This window comes from Aplysia californica, unplaced genomic scaffold (genome assembly GCF_000002075.1).
Source record: "Aplysia californica isolate F4 #8 unplaced genomic scaffold, AplCal3.0 scaffold00262, whole genome shotgun sequence".
Lineage (NCBI taxonomy): Eukaryota > Metazoa > Mollusca > Gastropoda > Aplysiida > Aplysiidae > Aplysia > Aplysia californica.
Window position 1 is genome coordinate 69,645 of NW_004797532.1, and position 19,559 is coordinate 89,203.

At 39.9% G+C, this 19,559-nt stretch overlaps 1 protein-coding gene across 4 annotated transcripts in view; it reads right to left on the bottom strand.

Moving 5' to 3' along the window:
• Window positions 1-4,641: 4,641 nt before the first annotated feature.
• The window catches only part of LOC101861959 (katanin-interacting protein), a 101,399-nt gene continuing 86,481 nt past the window's right edge, over window positions 4,642-19,559 (bottom strand). For all 4 annotated transcript variants that reach the window (XM_005100840.3, XM_005100839.3, XM_005100838.3 and 1 more), the window contains 8 exons: window positions 16,756-16,910; window positions 15,871-15,926; window positions 14,539-14,649; window positions 13,401-13,540; window positions 12,474-12,575; window positions 11,741-11,901; window positions 9,760-9,854; window positions 4,642-7,680 (listed from right to left, as the gene is read on the bottom strand). In XM_005100840.3, the coding sequence (XP_005100897.1) occupies window positions 7,637-7,680; window positions 9,760-9,854; window positions 11,741-11,901; window positions 12,474-12,575; window positions 13,401-13,540; window positions 14,539-14,649; window positions 15,871-15,926; window positions 16,756-16,910 (864 nt within the window). In that variant the 3' untranslated portion in view covers window positions 4,642-7,636. The remainder of the gene's footprint in view (window positions 7,681-9,759; window positions 9,855-11,740; window positions 11,902-12,473; window positions 12,576-13,400; window positions 13,541-14,538; window positions 14,650-15,870; window positions 15,927-16,755; window positions 16,911-19,559) is intronic.

Sequence of the window (19,559 nt, forward strand, 5' to 3'; positions counted from 1 at the left end):
TGCAGTTGGTACATTTGTATGAAAGAAAGTATAAAAGCACAGAGGTCAAAGTCAAAAGGAAAGGTTTTGAGAAAACCGTATACAGTGGAGTCCACTTATAACGAGTCCTGAAATAACGAGAAGTCTGTTATAAAGACACTATTCTAAAACCCTGTTTTTTCTCATTCTTTATCTTTGTAAATAAAATACTGCTATAACGCAATCAGACCGTCACACGAGTCGTATATAACGGAATATTGCTGCTGCTGTGGGCAGCGCACAAACCAATTAAACATTATTATAAAACCTTGCCAGTTGAGAAAGTTGTCGGTGATCCAGCGAAACAAGGAATGGGAGAGCCCACGCGAACCAACAATGAAGGCCGGAGCGAATGAGTGGGGAAGGTGTGGCATGCGCAGACAAGCAGAACGCATCACATGATAGGCCAGCCCAGTCTAGATTATCTAGACATACCATGCCTCTCACTTCTCTGGTGCGGGATGGAGAGGTCACAATGCTGTGATAGATGGATGGAGTGAATGTGTGACGTGCGAAAGCAGACGCAACGAACCACAAGGTGTGGTGGGATGGGGGACAACACAGCGGGCGAGTTAGCCTAGAGCCAGAGCCCTTTCTTTCTGATCCCCAAGGCCGATTTGTCAACATTGCTAGTGCTAGAGAAAGAAACCTGATTCGATTTTTGATCAAGTAAGACCTAGAGATCATGATGAACAAAATCATCATCAGGGAAAATACAAAAAGAAATAAACGGAACGCCAAACTCATAGATTAAGCCTACTTTACTATTTCCCTTGAATTTATTACTGGATCCCTTGTAAACGAGAATCCTGCTATAACGGACATTTCGCACCGGTCCCCCTCCCTCTCGTTATAACAGGATTCCACTGTGCTGTACAAAGAGCTGCTAAAATAATATTAAACTTAAACCCGAGCTACCAGGGAAGGCAGTAAAATTCCCTTCTGTTTGGTACTGTATTACAATGGAGTTCGCTTCAATATTAGTTTCCATCTGCAAGAATCAGGAGATTCAGCTTTTTTTTTATCAATGTTTGTCTACTTCATGTATTCCAAATATTTTATAAAAGTATTTAAAACAATAATTGGGCAAATCCTTTGAATGAATCTTTTGAAATAGTCGAAATTGTTCAAGGGTGGCCATCCACTTCGGGAAAGAAAATTGTTGTCATAGGTGGATGTCTTGGGCAGAACTTATGATAATGAAAGAAAACTACTTCTGAGGTCCCAACCATGTAGCCACAAGCTTAAGACTGTCGTAAGGCCCATTGATTATTTTCTTTTCAAATTAAGGGAGAGAAAAAAGGGGGTTTCATGGCTGTTGTGAGTGTTAAATTCTAGTTTTTGTTTTTTGGGTATTACTAGTAAGAGGTTAACCCCTTCGTGACAGCTCCCGTACACTGTACATCTGTCCTCAGAGAAAGTTGCATTTGAAAATAGCAAAAGTTGCAAGAAAAATTAGCAAAAGTTGCAAGACAAATTGCAAGACGTGTATAGCTAAAACAGTGCCACGGAACTATTGGAATACATTGTTGCTATGCTCATTGCAATCTAAAGTAACCTATATGAGTTTTGTTAGATCAAAATCAGAAGTTAAATGTGAATGTCTACCCCAAAAAAATACCGCTCGAACTTACTCTTTGTGAATAGTGTAGTTACTCTCTTTTTATGCTTCCTTATTATTTTTAAAAATTACGTTGTCATAAATTATATTTTCCTTGATTATTTTTTCACCTTACAAAAGTGTAATTTTACATTGGTCCCCCCCCCCCCCCCCCACCTTCTTACACTTAACTTTTACAGTACAGGAGCCAACCCCTCCTCCTTTTTTCCAGGCGTAAGATATTATTTGAACGTCTCCTTTAGGGATTTTCTGGATGAATCGATCCATGTCTAGATTAGCCTCCTAGCCTAAGATTTAAAGTCTTTCACATTTTTTTTTATACTAGATGAAGAAGAGTGACGAGTGAGTTCCATAGGTAGCCACCACTTGGCAACACTATTGTTGCAAGATCATGTATTGTGTTGACATCTACTGCTACCAACTGGATCAACAGAGCGGCCACTCATCTCAATCTCATTAATTGATTAATGATGTATGTATGGTCAGAGGAGATTGTGGGAGGGGCTAATAGATTGTGACAGTTCACACACCTCACTCAGCAGCAGCTGAAAAATTTGTTACTGACTGGTCACTTGGGTAAACAATAGGAGGGACCAGTACACATCATATAACCTCATCTTTGCAAAACACTGGTCAGAGATCCGTTTATTCATAGGAGGAGTTCCGAGGAGGGGCCATCGCCTTCAATAATGACAGGTGAATTGATTATAAATTAAAGTGGCTTATCCGCAGAGCCAGTGGCTGATATGTTTATTCATGACAACATATCGGCGTAAAGAAATTTGTATGGCCATCTCTTGGACAGGTTTTGGGGTTTTGTTGGTTGATAAAATGTGTGAGGCATCATGATGAAATCTGGTGCTCGTGAAAATCATAAATCAAAGAAACTGGCATTTTTCTAGCCACTGGGCATATTTGAAAAAAAAAATGTTCTTTATTCGGCCCAACCCTTTCATATCTTTTTAAAACCCAAGTATGAATTATACTGAAAAACATTGATTAAAGGCACAAAAAATGTAAATTTACTGTTTCCAAGGACTCTCAAGCTTTGGAAGTCACCAAATTTTGGTAGCCATTTTCTCGCCAATTTTACTACAGACAACAGATGACCCCCACCTCCTTAAATCTTAATCAGAAGTTAATCTCGGCTTTTCTTCAAGATAGATGGACACACTTTTCTTCTAAAAGCAAGGCAAATGAACAAGCTTTAAGATGATACCAACAACTCAATATGCCCAAAAATTGATGAATGCCCGATTTCACCATGACGGGTAACATGAATTGGAACGGCAGCGTTGAGCAGGTTGTTGTCTTGGGCAGTTCCATAACAAAAACGCAAGGGAGGAGTGGAAAGTAGCTGTTTGTACAGATGGCCTTAGACATTTATAGCATTGCAGGTTCGACTGAGTTTATGTTTCCAAATCACACCCTTCTTTTTTATCATGAAGTTCTAGATCTATCTTTATCATGATGCATCTCAAAATAACCACTTCTGTATCTTCAGGCTGGTTCTTTCATAGCCACACAGCAATATGACTCCCACACCAATAGATAGGCCTATGAACTGAATTATTTTAATTATAACAACAGCTTGTATGGACCTGGTTGACAAGGGATTTAAGTTTTAATGAAAAGTTAGCTGCACACTGTAGAAAGTGACATTCCACCAGTGCTGAGACAACATCCAGGAACATTTCAACTTTTTCAGGGTTTTTTTCTTCTATACTCTAGCCACTGCGCTACTGTCCTCCTTCTGAATGACCTAGTCTAGTTATGTGATCATCATCATCCGCTGCCTTGCCGGCTGGCGTGGGCGATCATGGATCTCCACTTCCATCTGTCTTGCGTTGCAGCGATGGTGTCTGTTGTTCTTGCTGTTCCCTGTCATGTTGTCGACCTGTCCAGTATCTTTTCCCTCAGTCTGCCTCTGCCTCTCTCTCTGCATCAAACTTGCCTTTAACAGTGGAACTCGGATTCAACGAGGTCGCCGGGCCTGACCTAAAATCTCGTTGAATCCGAGTGTTCGTTATAGCAAACATGAGGTTTTGTGTAGATAATTACGGGCACTAAGCAAGTAATGCATAAAGAGAAGTCACAAGTAATGCCTGAAATGCCTGCATATTATGAGCTGTGTAAAAAAAAAAGACCCAATTCGTTCAAATGCACACGCCTGAGTCATCTCGATTGTTTACCAAAAAGTCGTGTTGCTGTGTAGAGCCTAGCATACGGCAACTTTTGATTCCATAGACCAGCACACAATTCATTATGTAGATCAACGTCAAGACTAGCTTATCATTGTAATAGTGATCAGTTGCCCAGGGAAAAAAAAAGGACTGACGCGTTTGTATCTGCGACGTTCAACACCCGGACCGCTAGTGCCCCTCCCCCCCCCCGACACACGCACACACAGCCACACGTGTTCAGGCCACCCATCTGACCCCGACACACGCCAGAGTAGACACGTGCGCGTGTCAACAACGCATGTGTTGGTATGAACGAAGGCCGCTTATTGGTCGCATGCAATCGGATATGTGAATAACGGTTCACGATGCTGGTGCAATGGATGGTTTCCGGGAATAGATAAAGTTCGTTCTGGGAGAAAAATGAGCGAAGCCACGTCTGCGGGGGCTGTTCTCCCGGGAAGCGACCTCGTTGAATCCGAGCTCGATGATTTAAGTGCTCGTTGAATCCGTGTTATTTTTATTGATTTTAAAGGAGAAAAAAACCGGGGAATCTATCTCATCTCGTTGAATCCGAGTTCTCCTTGAATCCGAGTTCCACTGTATTACAATATTCTCCAATGCTTCTTTCCGCATTGAGTGTCCAATGAAATTTGCCTGTCGCTTTCGTATATTCGTCATATAGGGTGTCGTCTGTAATTTGCTTCAAACTCAAACCAGATGAACAGGAGTGCACTGCATTCTCAGCATGCTCCAATACTTATGATAAAATATATTATTCACACTGAAAACACAAACAATAAACAACAAAACAATGAAATATATTAAACTTCACTTTCAATATACTGTAAGTTTATTGTACTTCAGCAAGATTAGCATGGAGGGTACACATGGAAATTAAGTACATTATGCTAATAATAATAATATGAATGGAACTGACGATAAATTTGCCAGCGGACGGAGCATTCAACAGAAATTGAATTTCACTATACACTCAAAATTTTTATTAAAATGTGGATAAAAGAAAATGCCATTTCTCTTGGACACACCTTAAAAGGCACATATGCGCTGGCTGGCAGTTTCATGGCACGTCACATTTTTACTGAACTAAACTTAAAAAAAAAATGTCTTGCAGCTCATAAAAATTAGGCACATGTTTCTAAAATGCCAGTACACTTCTAAATCCCAGTTACATGCAGCATTTCTGTTTTGACAAACCTTTGCATGGTGTAGTTGAACACTTCTAATTGAGTCAAAATGATAGAAGCAAAAAAAAAAGAAGAAAATATTAAAGATGTAGAACAAAGTTTCGGGGCTACTTTGAACAATTTTTTTTCAGAAACATATGCCTGATTTTCATACACTATTAAATAGATAATACGAAATGTATTATCGATCCACAAGACCATATATATAGCTGACTTTATGACATGCGAAATTAGCAAAACGTATAAAAACAAAGACATTTGTCCTGCAAATAGTCAAAACAAAGCTTTGAGTCCCCGAACTGAAATATCTCTACCATACTCAGAAACATTGCTGTCAAAGATTTTACAATTAAAATTTAGTCAGACAAATGAGCTTATTATCTTTTCACAATAAATATAACAACTATGAGAAGTAAATTAGAACTTGGAATTGCACTGGACTTTTCACAGCAATTTCCAATTAATTTCGAAATAACTAAAGACTCATTTTGACAGGTTGCAAGACATAAAGAGTTCATAAATATCACAGCTGGAGCTTAACCTAACAATCAAAGAACCAGTGAACCTCCCATCCAAAGTATTTGTTAGGTCTAACATACGTTTTGCAGATTGAGGACTTTATGAAAGCAAAGTTGGGCAAATAATGTACAGACATTTTAGATTTAAATGATTGTAGTACTATAGAGAAACCTATACTATACCATTATGAGGCAATGTCATGTTCATGGCAAATAAAATAGCAGCTTTATTTTCATCTTTTTTCACTTCTCCTGTGAAGTATAAACTGTTGTAAATAACATTTATTTTATCCGAGGCTGTTGGGAATGTTAGGGACTTGTCTAGTCTTCAGAGAATTGGACAAGCTGTTACAGACCCAAGTATTCAGTGGGAAACGTTTAGTTTATTCTTTAGAAATGTTCAGTTTCTGACCATGACTGATCTCCTCGAAAATTAATATTGAGCCCCACACAAAGAATTAATCAGGCAACTGTGTGTGTGTGGAGAGAGAGAGAGAGGGGGGAGGGAAGAGAGTAAGTTCAGTAAGCACTTGTCCCCCCCACCTCTCTGACCACTGCTTACATGTTTCCCTCTGTTATACCACTGGTTGGTCTAGTCACCCTGTATGAGGATCCAGGCCTGCTCTTTTGAGGATTTGTTTACCTGAGGTGGTTTGTTAATTTTAAAGAATAAATAAAAGGGAGTTTCTTTTCCTTTTCGAAATGTACAACATTGTTAGTGGATGCGAGGTTCACTGAAACACAAGTTCACGTCAAGACACAATCAAAGACAACAAAAAACCCATCCTTTTGAAAAGGATCAAAACTTTAACAGTTTTCAGTAGACATTTCATTACAATTCCTCACACTAAAAGGATCATTATGCTCTCCCTGTATTGTGGACATGTTTCAGTGCACCGTAAAATATTTTTTTCAAGAGATAAAAAAGCTTTCTTGTCAAACACGGAATGCCTGGCATAGAACAAACTGTACTGTAAGTCACAAGCGAGTTCAGAATAAATAAGGCTTCCCCCCTTGCAACAAAAATCATTCTTTAATTCAGGAAAAAACCACTGATGACAAAACTGTTCTCACTTATGACTTTGTACTTGCCTTAAGGCATGGAACTTTGAGACACAAGATCTACATGGAGATTCTCTTGGTATGTGATGAATTGCTGTGCTGTATGCACAATGTCGCTCAAGCTCACAACATGGTGGAGGAATTTTATATAATATACTAGCAAGTGTCACTTTTCTTATCTTTTAGAATGAAACACCGACAAATAATTTTGCTTTCCAGCCTAGCAACAATTAAAATAAAATCATTATTAATGAACAAAATGAGTAACAATCGATTTTCACTCCCGTCAACACTTCACAGTAATTTGTTGAGACTGAACTCAACAAACACTTGAAGGTAAGGACTTAAAATCTTCAGGGGAAACAGAATTTTCTCATCTTTCCTGGAATGCTTTTTCCCCCTTCTCAGCCCTCACTTTGGACGATGACCAAGTTGCAATATTTTGAAATGACCTGCATTGGGTCTCGTGAAGTAATAATCTTTGTATAAAAAATAAAAAAATAAAAAAATCATCAACTGAGTGATATGCCAGAGGCTAAACAAAACCTGTAACAAGGACAAAGACCCCACATTAAGAACCTGAGAGTATCCAAGACAGACGCACTACTATAAATAGTTTCCAGTCTCCTTCGCAAAAAATCAAAATAAAAAAGAATTGCCCATAAAATAACAAGCAATCAAGCAATTTAGCAAACGCCCTGAATGGGGGGAAACCTAGAGTTAAAATGCTCTATCTGCAATATATATGACACTATACTAATGTTGCAGATCTAACATTTTGGTTCTAGGTCCTTAAAATATCAAGAGAGACCTCCCCAACCCTTGCAGTTTCAGACTCTCAATCTCACACAGGACACACAATTTGTACTGAAAAATGTACTGGACGTAACGAGGATTAACAACTTAAACATGTCCTTTCATCTGACAATGACAAGGATTCAAAACATCGTAATAGAGCAAAAAAAAGATAGATATAAAAGAGTGTCAATATTCTTGTTCTGTGGGCTATGACTGGAGGTACTACTGTTGTCATCTGCGTGCAGTTTTTGTGACACTGGTCTTTGGCCGTAGCGCTGAGGAAGAGAAATTTTACCATGAGAGGCATCTGACATCATGAGAGTTAGAACTGAAGTCAAGCAAAGAAAGAAAAATGTGAAGAGAGCGAGTAGCATTTGTAATATTAACAGCGGGAAAAACTGATAGAGGGCAAAAACAAGAATATGAGCGTTGGCAAAACAATTTTTGCTATCATGAGAAAGAGAAATTAAATTATCATGATAAGATAAGTGAAAAAAAAAAATGTCACAATAGGAAAGGATATGATCACCAGAAAAAATTAACATTGGAAAAATAGTCAAGAGCGGTAAAGGAAAACACAAAGCAAATTTGTCTAGACAGGGATTTTATTTCAATATACATTTTTTTTTTACTGATGGATAATGTTTGATGAAAAGTATCATTGGTAGATGTACTAAGTCAAACAAGCTAATAGATAGTCCACAATAGTGATCAAATATGTGTCATCAAACGCAAATCTGTCCTCAGAGAAATTCGCGCCCGCAACCCGCAAGTTGCGCGTGCAACTTTTGCCCTCAGCGCAATTTTTGCCCTTTTTGTGAATTCGCAAATTTTAGCCAATTTCCCGCAAAGATTGGGACAATAATAATAAAATTTAATGAAAAACACCAAAATTTTCTTCCACGACTAAAAATAACGACGCCAAGGGGGACAATTCACTCCTTTACACTACGGGGTGCCCGACAGTGCCCGCCGTCGCCCGCCCAATGACCCAGGTCAGGTCAGGTCCTGATGATCGCTCGACTCATCGCCTGAAAACAACGTGTTTGTTTTGAAACAGCGAGTCGGGCGCGATCGACTTGCGCCACGATAGCCGCTTTGCACCATCAATCTGGCGGGCAAACCGACCCAATAGTCTTGTTTGGACTGAATCATCTTCTAGTCTAGCTAGATCTAGATCTAGAGTAAATCAATCGTAAACACGGTCGTCTGATTACTTAGATTGCTTGGTACCGTATTTAATTATTATGTCACATGTGTGTATGCATGTTTATCATGTATACTATAATTAATAATTTAAAAGTCTAGATCTAGACATGGATCGATTCATCCAGAAAACCCCTAAAGGGGACGTTCAAATAATATCTTACGCCTGGGGGGAAAAAAAAGGGGGGGGGGGGGTCTTTGACTCCCGTAAGAAAGGGGGGGGGGGGGGGGGGGGTGGCAAAAAGTCCCAAACAAAGTGTACGATTATATTTGAACAGCCCCAAAACCTGCCCAAAGACAGCGAGAGTGTAAGGACCTGACGCATGTGTCAGGGGACAAACTGTTTTTGTACACCATGCAACCTCCATGCAGTTGGTTTTTTTGGTAGACATTCACATTTAACTTCTGATTTTGATCTAGCAAAACTCGTATTGTTTACTTTTAATTGCAATGAGCATAGCAACAATGTATTCCAATAGTTGCGTGGCATTGTTTTAGCTATACACGTCTTGTAACTTTTCTTGCAACTTTTGCTAATTTTTCTTGCAACTTTTTGCAACTTTTGCTATTTTCAAATGCAACTTTTTCTGAGGATAGGCAAATGTAAAACATGAACCAAAAATGAACTTTAATTCGGAATGATGTAAAAAGAAAAAGAAAAAGTACTGCTCCCTGCCATTAGTTGAGTCACCACTTTATTGTTTATTTCTACACATGGCAACCGTGACCCTTCAAAAAGATCAACATCAGGAAATAATATGTTTAAAAGGAGTACCGGTACCTTCTCTTCTTGAGTCGGGAGCGATACACCCACTCATTGCAACAGTGAGTGCAATTCAAGCCCCAGTGCAGTGTTGGAACTTGGTGCATTTAGACCCAAGTTAATACATTGTTACCGAGTTCCAGTGTACACTATCTTCCCTGATAACTAAGCCAGCTATCTTCAGAACGGGCACATTGCTGGGACCTTGAGTCTAAATCGACCCAGTGAAAATAAAACTGGCACTCTTTCTTGAAAATTCACTCACAGTTAGTTGAAAATAAAAATATCATAGGCAGAAAAATTCAAACACATGCAAAAGCTATTGCTGACTAACTAGGGAACAATTATGTTTATAGGGACAGTAAAAAAGTACTATAAATTGTACCTTGATTAACAGGTTTGCTGGACGATGACTTAGCAAATTTGCTGACCACTTGCTTGTCATTGAGCAGCTGAATATCCTGATCCTCTGTCTGGTTACTGTTGAAAAACCAAGAAAGTAGGATAAAACTTTAAAAGAGGTTTTTGTGTTCAAAGATTAAATAATTGACTTTGGAACTGATTTCCATGGTTTGATGGAATTGATTTTTTCGTAAGTCAACTCGATAGACATTCTACTACTTTCACAACATGTACATTGACTCAAAACAAAGAACAGACATGAATACTAGGGATGGGCAGGTACCGGAACTCCCGGTTCTACCAAGGAGGTGTCAGTACCAGCACCTGGCCTCCAGTACCGGCTCTAGGAAGGAGCCGACACCTAGACGCTCAGAGAGTAAGAACTAATAGGCCAACACCAACGGGTTTTTAACCGGGCCACGGGAAATGTGCGGTGTGTAGGCCTAGGCCTTGGTCTAGCAGCTGTGACGTCAGATGCACACAACGCAGCTGGTGACCTTGATACATGACTTCAGATTCAAACTTGGCAATCAAAAACAAAGTCTGCTTAAATTTAAATTTGGCATCAAATCAGGTTTTTACGCGAGCCACTTTGCATATTTTGATACGCTGATTCCGAAAATGAAATCCATTTTTAGCGGCGATAATTTAAAAAAAAATTTTGCATGCCGAGTCTTATCCCACAAGGTGGCAATTTTCAACGGTATTTTGCGTCAATGTTCGCCTCTCCAATTCTGACGTGTGTGAGTGGGGGAAGCTGGCGGCACTGATCGTGGTGTGAGACGCGAGATGCACAGTCTGTGAAGTCACCTCCTGGCGTCACTCCTGGTACCGGTGCCGCTACTGGCGCTTCTCGGCACCTGGTACCGAGAAAGTGTCGACACTGGGTTATGCCAGTACCGCCCAACACTAATGAATACAAAGACAAAGGAAAGAAGCTTCCCTTACAGAACTTTCATACAAAATTTTATTTTCATTCATAGCTGTTTAGATGAGAAACTTGCATATACCTTATGCATAACCCTGGCCCTTGAAAGTGGTCGCCCGCCATTTTGGGAAAAAGATTCGGGTAAGAGTTGATATATATATTATCAGGATTTAACACATTACACCCTAACTTGCCCAGGACCGCCCAGGAATTCCCTTATGCGCTCCACCCTGACTCGCCTGGAACCACCCGCCCCGACCTAGCGTCTTTAGAAACGAAGTCTTGACTTGATGAGTCTCTGGTTCTAGCATAAATTTCTTTCATCACGGCCCTTATCGAGTTCCCTTGCCGTAGAATCTTCGTATTGATCATTTCTGTAGATCTAGACAAATTTGTAAAAAAGTTTCTTTCTGATGTTAATTTTCTGTCTAAGATCACAAGTAATTTTATTTACTTTACTTTACTTTTCCGATCCAGGGGCCATTTGGGTTCTAGCCCTTTGGTCTGTTGATATGGCAAAGAGCAATTTACTTGATCAACGCGCAGATTTTCCAGCTGCGGCAACAATCTGAACATAGACAGGCGGAATGAGAGAATGATAGAAAGGAGGAAATTGGCACAAAAAGTTCACCAGATTTGGATAAATCTACAGGTAAAAATGTACTGCCGACCAACTCACAATGAATGCATGGGGCATAGCGGAACAATGGCCAATTGCAGGAAATGAGCAATCTGGTAGGTTTCTATAACATTAACTTGTTGCCGAGAGAATAACTGTAAATATCCGTAACTTATATTAGTACTAGACGATACGAAGGCGAGTACGGATCTTTCGCTACAGAATTTCGGTAGTCCTACGCTGTCACAGCTTTTTATGGAGGGAGTTGATAAAGACGGATGAACAAGTACGGAACTGGCAGAAAGTACGTCTCCGTAAAAATACGGAAGAGTGGAAGCACGGTGTGAAGATAAATCTCGAGCATCTCCTGATTAGCCAAAGATAAAGACCGAGTTGAAAGCAGGAAGCCCAGCGTACCTAATGATGGCATTCCTCTCTTTGCGTACAATGTCCTTGTTGTCGGAGAAGAGCACAGTGTGGTGAGGCACCGGCCCTTCACAGTTGGGTAGGATGCCTCGAGCGCCACTGGTCACCCCCTGGAGGGTACCATTATACACCAGCAGGTCGTCCACCAAGAGCTGTGGAGGGATGGGGGGGGGGGTATTTTGCTTGAGTGAATTGATAGAAGAACAGTACATTGATTGATAAAATAATGCTCATTTAGTGCCTGAAGAGAGATTGGGGGAGGGGGGGGGGCTATTTTGTTAGCTGAGAGCTCTAGTTCTATTTATAACCTCTTTGGTTACAAGTCAGCTACGCCAGGACAGAAAAAAAATAGTACGCAGTGACCGAACATTGTCAACCAAAGTGTTGAAAGCTTAAATAGTCAACGACACATTTTAAAAGTAGAAAAAGTTCTCCATTGTACGTGTTATGGTAAATATTTTCCTATCTGTAAAGCTTACATATTCATTGTTAGGAATATCTTGAGCTCATGAACTCTGACATGAGACTGAACTAATTATATAAAAAAAACCCTTGACAAAATCAATCAGTTCTGCCCTTAAGGTCTGTTCAGTTGCTGATCAATAAAGCATAGATACTACAACACTTGCCCAGTTCATCAGACTCACAGGTTCGGCCATTGACTGGAGGTCTTTTCAAACAGGATTATCTTTGGCACAATCTAGTGCCAGGAACGGGTACTTACAGCAAAGTCTTTCACCCCACGGCTGACGGTTTTGCTGTAGTTCCACATTTTGATCATGGACACCGAAGTCGGCTGGTCAAAGATTACATACACACGGTTGATCTGGATGGCAGGGGAAAAATAAAAGTAAACAAGAGTGAAGAAATGTTCCAACAGTGAAAAGTGTGTGAACATTTTCAAAGGAAAAGAAAAGAACTATATCATAGGTGACACTCCCTCCTTACTGAATGGTGGTTTAAAGTGAGAAAAGTCTCCTCCCTACCATTTCTCCTACAGTAATCAAACTGTAATCTCAATTAGTCAAATACAATTTTAGCACATTTTCAGACAGTACATGGGTCTTGTTGTCAAATTATTTTCCAAACTAGTTTATAGTTTGTTTTAGTAAGAGCTTTAAGGCACTTGTCACACAAATGCAAGTTCTGAAGATTAGATGTTTCATAGGATAAAAAAGGAGAAAACCACACCAGATCACATGCCAACCACCCACTCCAAAACAAGGCAAAGGGATATAATTGCATGCAGACCCATTTGCACTGAAAACAGTTTCCTCAACAGTAATTTCACAGACATTTATCTTGTATTCATAGTATATGTTTCTGTGATTTGAGTCAAAATGCAAAAGCAGCAAAACTTAAGCCTGAAAAAATTATGACATCACAACAACAGAGAACATGCTGAAGAGATCATGCTATGACACGGATGTTCTAATTTGAACCTCACTTTATTACAGTTGAAACTGCTCTACCAGCTACCTAAATATATGACAATCACCTGCACAAACGGCGACTTCCCGTTTCCTCTCTTGAATGTATTTTTTACATTATATTACACTGTGTAAGCCAGACACTTTTCTCCTCGACAATGGGTCACCGTATTAGATAGTTTCCACTGTATTCATATCAAGGCTCTTTCTAGATGACTCACGATATTAGGCAGCACTGGAGCCAACCACATGTGCCTCCCGTCTGCTGTGTCGTTTAGTCCATCTATGAGTTTGTCAGGCGTGCGAGCGTCGTTGCTGACATTGTCCAGGACGTTCACACTGTCTGGATATGCTGAAATATCTGTGGGGGGGAGATGTGGAGATAGGATATAATTAGATAAACCTCCCTGATCTTCCAGTTAGAGAAACTGATTGTTTTCTGTTTATGCAAACTGCAAATACACAGCAAAATACCAAAGCAAAAGATTCGAGTAAAACTAAAACATGCACAGATTAAGCCAAACAAACCCCCCCCCCCTCTATTTCTCTCTCATTCATTGCTAGCCTATTTAAATGTAAACTTATGAGCCCATATAGCGTACATCAAAGGAATACGAGGGAGACTACCGCCAAAAATGAGAAAATTAAAAAGAGTTCATACTACAATTACTGAGAGCAAAAAAGGACTTTATATACCACATTCGCATTGGTTACTGATAGATTCACGGCCTGCCACAATTTGAAAATTTAATGAACCGGTAAGATAAGAAAAGATAAGATTTTATTGATCTCCACATGAGGGAATTTGCTGAGGCATGGTAAATACATACAAGCACGCACACTCGTCAACACATACATACACTCGTCAACACATACACATACGTCAACACACACATATTTACAAACAGGGGCACACATACATGAAGTCATTCGACATACATACAAAGTGATATTATTCTTGCACACCTGACAATAACAGAATAGCTCGTTTTGATGACGGTTGACTTGATTTGATAATCAGTGATCACTTGAAAAATTTTTTTTAAAGGTTAAATTTATCCTTCCACATACACCTACCCTGTTACTGTTCTGACTTTGCAAAAACTAAGGGCAGACACTGGAAAATATAAGCTTGAAACTGACATTAACTTCATGACAGCAAAACAACCCGCATAAATAATCATCTCAAGGCAAAGGATCACAACCTGATCAAACTGCCACACCACATCAGGCAGGAGTTAAGGTACTAAACTGGCAAATACAGACAAATAGAATGTGACAAAGCAAATAAAAACAAGTACAACCCTCTCAAACAGCTTAAGCCTCTTGTACTGATGCACAGACAGACTCAACACTTACTAGTCTGTGTGAGCTCGATCTTGCTGAAGTTCACATCATAAAACTCTAGACCATTAAGACCAACATAGTACTGGTCACCCCATGTGGAAAACAGCTGAAACTGAAATATGACTGGACCAAGGTTAAGGAAGAAAACACTTATTTCCCCCTCAAGGGTGGGGGAAGGGGGATGGGATGGGGTGGTGGTGGTGGGGGGTTGGGGAAGGGATGGGGTGATGGTGGTGGGGGGTGGGGGAAGGGAAGGGATGGGGTGGTGGTGGTGGAGAAAACAGATACACCCACCACTAACTAGCAGGAACAGCAACCCTTCGACAATTTGAATAAAACACGTACAGTGGAGTCTGCTTAAACTGAATACGGATAATCTGAACACAGTGGCAAACTGAAAGAAACTAAAACCTCTAATTCTTTTTCTCTTCAATTTGAGCAACCTCTCTAAACCGAAGACCTAGCTGAACCCACGAAAAACCAGTGGATTTTGGTCTAAGCGGACTCCAATGTGTATGACTATTTATGCTACGATATAAGCTATATGTTACTTTAGTATATAGTACCTGCTTTCTTCTTTCCTCTTCCCACCTTTCTTGCAGTGATTAAGCTACTTTTGGTCATGTTACACTTGCCATATGTCTCCTCTCTTATGTTTACATTCACATTATGAACCCACATGAATGTTTGTCCCAATCCATCTGCCTTTCTTCTTCTGAGGGTTCAGTTGGGACGTGGCTTACAGCAAATGGGTAAAGCAATGACCACAATTTTCCAGAGGCAGATTATGACAATACTAGGTCAGAAAAAAAGAAGAGATGGTACAATTGTAAGTTAGAGCAGTTCAAGTAAAATAGAGCACACAAACACAATAATGGTAATTTGAAGCAGGGAAAAAGCAACATACACTTGGACTCAAAAAATGGAAAGAAAAGAATTAGAACCTACCAGTGGCACTCTCCAACCACCTGCAGAGGCAGTTCACAACCAGTCAGCAAGAAAACAGGTGCACTTTACCATGAAACAGAAAAGTGACAACCCCTAAAAGAGAAAAGTAGAAGTTTCAGGCCACATACATAGTGCTGACCATCCACTCACAGGACTCATATGAACTGACTTAAACCTGTTCGGGTTATACTGGACTCTGAAAAAACCCAGAGTGGGCAACAAAAATTCCGTTGCAGCTATAGTCAGCAGTGACAAATCAGCGGGCAAATTTCACCAGGAGTCAATGAGGACAAAAACAACACGAGAATGACACAAAAAGTGCAGGCCACACCGTAGTACCCACCAACTACCTGCCGGGGTCACAAGTAAGCACAATAAAGACTAAGTCAAGGATACAGCCTCGAGGCATTTGCACCACACTCTCATAGTTCAGCTCTCCTCCTCCCATAGGTCTGTTAATTGGGATGAGATGTAAAAGAAACAAGAATTTTGTCAAACTTTAAGCTTCAGCAATTAAAACATAAGCTTCACTGACTAAAATGTAACGCACACATTCTGGTCCATGGAATAAAATATAGGGTTCTATTTTGGTTCCATAACTTAAAATTTTGGGGGACACATTGACTGACTGATTAATATATGGGTACAGCTATAAACCAAAAGCTATGACTGAATATTTGAATGTCAACATTTTCAATTAGGCCTTGTAAACACCTCTTAGTTGCAACTGTTTTATATCATCAAAATCTAAAAATTGTTTCAATTCGCAAAGTGACAACACATATTTCATTAACAAAATAACAATCAGGAAAACAAAAAATCAGTGTCTGAGCCTAAAACTCTGCCTTTCAGCTTTTTCAATTCAAGCCACTTAAGAATCATTTTTGACAGGCAGCCTAATGAGGCAGATTCCTAGCTTTATTCTTTTGACTGTATTATAATAGTATTTAAAAAAATTATGAACAACCTTCAAAATTGATCAAGTATCAAACATAGAATAACGCTGCTTACAAAATGACTCATTCTGCTGCAAACAGCTGACAATCAGGTTGTGCTGTCTTTTTATTGACTTTTGGCACTCAAGCTTCCCAGATTACCAAAGACTAAGAAAACCCCAAACTTTCCAGCACCAATCAGCGAGCAAAACTTGTCACCTCCTATCAAAAGATAATTTTTTAATATATTTAAAACAGTCTCTCTTAGTTTGACAAACTGAACATTTTTGATACGGAAGTGGATTTAGACGCAAAAAAACACACCCAAACCAAACCAGGCCCTTACCTGTCCACTGTGCTGGGCTGACTAGGAACACTAGAATTGGCAAACGTGATCTCTTGAGCAAAGTCAAAATGACAGACCCCCGGACCTTTCCGGAGCAGATAGCCTTCAGGAGGGGAAACAACTCTATCGTTGACTTGTACATGCATCACCTTGGCCTGGATTAGAGCAAGAATGAAAACCAAAGTCAACACTGCATCTCTTTGCTAGTCATCTCAAGGAAATAAGATCTCTGGATATACCTGGCCCTCCAGGAAATCGCGGTCTTGTGGCCGCACTTGCAGCCGCGTTTTTCGTCGAGTTCCGCAATAAACCCGCAATTTTTTGCAATTTTCGCAATTTCTTGCAATTTTCGGCAAAAATACACCAACGCTTTAATTTTAACAGAATTTTTAATACGAAATGGTGCGAGTACAGAGCCAATAGGCCTACGTAGCCTAAATCATGGTATCGGCCCAGCTCAAGCCTACTGAGTATACTCAAAAAGCTATAGCCGGAAAATCAGGCCGGAATGCATCATGTACAACACAAACTGAGACATAGGCTAGGCCTGGATCTAGATCTAATGTGCGCAAGCGTGTGCGTGTGATAAGAAAGTAGGTGTATGCGTGTGTGAGGTGTACGTGAGTGTGTGTGCGTGTGAGTGCGCGAGCGTGAATATTGTTGGTACATGATGCATGTGTCTACATACACGGTAACCCGGCATTTAGTCTCAGTATCTACGTACACGGTAACCCACCGGACTGAAAATTAATCAATATTTGTCCTGTGCTGTCACTTGTTGGAATAAAAAAAAGAAAGTTATACACGCGTCTTGTCGGGCTCGCCATCGTTACCGGTCAGTGAACCTGTGCTTTCGCATCACATTTTGAGTACCGGTTGGGGTCACTAAAGTTCATTCAAAGTCTGTGCGCTACGAAGTATAGGGCTCTGGAACGGGACAATTATTAATTAAAAAAAAAAAATGTACAGTCGGGGGAGGGCTGAAGTTGATGGCAACACTGGATGACAAAAACTGAACTTGGAATTCTTAACTGCCCGGTTACCGTGTACGTGACACTGAGACTACGTGCCCGGTTGCCGGTTACCCTGTACGTAGACACTGAGGCGAGATGTCCGTGTACTGTGTACCGTGTATGTAAACACCCCATTATGTAAAACACCTTAAGCTGCGTTCACACGCGAGTGGGAGCTATAGAAATGATCTAAATCTACATTAGTACATTTATCACTATTGTTTATAAATGGAAAAAAAAAATTTGCTGTATTTTACGAATTGACTTAGTGTTAAAACAATAGGCCTACCATGCCAGTTTTAAAAGAGAAAATATCTGAAATAGATCTAAATATAGATTACCGGTATATCGAAGGTTTCAAGAGAAAAAAGGAACTGGATCTGGTTTGATTGGAGCATAATAAGCTTATTTTGTATAAAAATAAAGAGGTTGTTTCGAAAATCTCTCGTCACATTTTTTGTTTTTTTTAGACTAAACCTCATACACTTCTAGATATTTGCATGAACCAAGTACCCGGTATGTACTAAATTTGGTCAAATTTTATGCCTTCATTTAAAAGTTATTACGAAAACCGAGGACTCCGCTATTTTGTGTCACACGTATCATATTATATTTGGTCGATATAACTTTATTGTTAACGTATTCGTGTGTTGTTACTAGTAAATGTTGTTAATAACATTTGATGAATTTGTATTGTTTGTCATGATTTTTTAAAAGGCTGAGTTGCTTTTATGCTACCGGTACTCAAAATTGTCATTTTTTTAAAACTAAAAATGTTAAACCCGTATAAATGCGCCTGGGATGGGAAGGTTGCAATTTTTGCAATTTTTAGGTGGTTTACCTTGCAATTTTTTGCAATTTTTTGCAATTTTTCTATTTCAAAAATGCAATTTTCCGCGGGGCCAGATATACATATCAACATAAAATCAATATTGACTACTCAGTATAAAACTGTCATACGTCACAATAAGCAGTTGACAAGTTTAAAAGAAGAATATGGCACAACAGCCTTGCTGCTAAAACCTACGACAGACAATTTTTACTTCCTAGGCAGAGAAGACAACCAAGAAAAGGGTGGAGTAACAGAGGAGATAAAGCTGGCAGCAACATGGGTTCACAAGTCATCAAGACAGCACAGTTTGGCCATGCCAAAAGCCTGAACCAACCTTCAACATTTGTTGGCAATAGAGAACAGAAAAAAAGGAATGTAAGCTACTTCTCAGCCAATTAATTTCTTGTGCAGCTTCAAAACACCATGAGCCTCTCTCTCTCTCTGTGGGTGTGGGTGTGTATGTGTGGGTGTGAGTGAGGAGGAAAGGGGGGGGGGGAGAGATATAAGTACAGATGTTGTTATGAGTGTATTTTGGCCAATCTTTTTGAGCCTGATTATTTGGTAGAATTTGCACAACAGTGACAGCTAATCTGGCTAGATTTTTCTGAACTATCTGTTAGGCTTTCTCAGATCCACTTCTTTGGCAAATAGAAACAACTAAATGCAATTGAAGTTCAAGACCAGGAGGCAGTTTGTTTTATTGACACCAAGGTGCATGCAATTCTACTTTAAAAGCAACCCTTTGAGAAACATCTTAGGCAAAAAGTAAACTAGCACACTTGGTAGGGGGGGCTCTCGTTGCCTAGAGGTTAAGGTGGGGACCTCTCATTCAAAGGTCCAGGGTTTGAATCCTGGTAGCGATGAACAATTTTCTTCTCTAAAATTGTCTCCTTTCACCTCCTATCCTGCTCTCTAGCAATGTTCTGTCATCTGCTTTCATCTCCTCTTTCTGCCCCAAC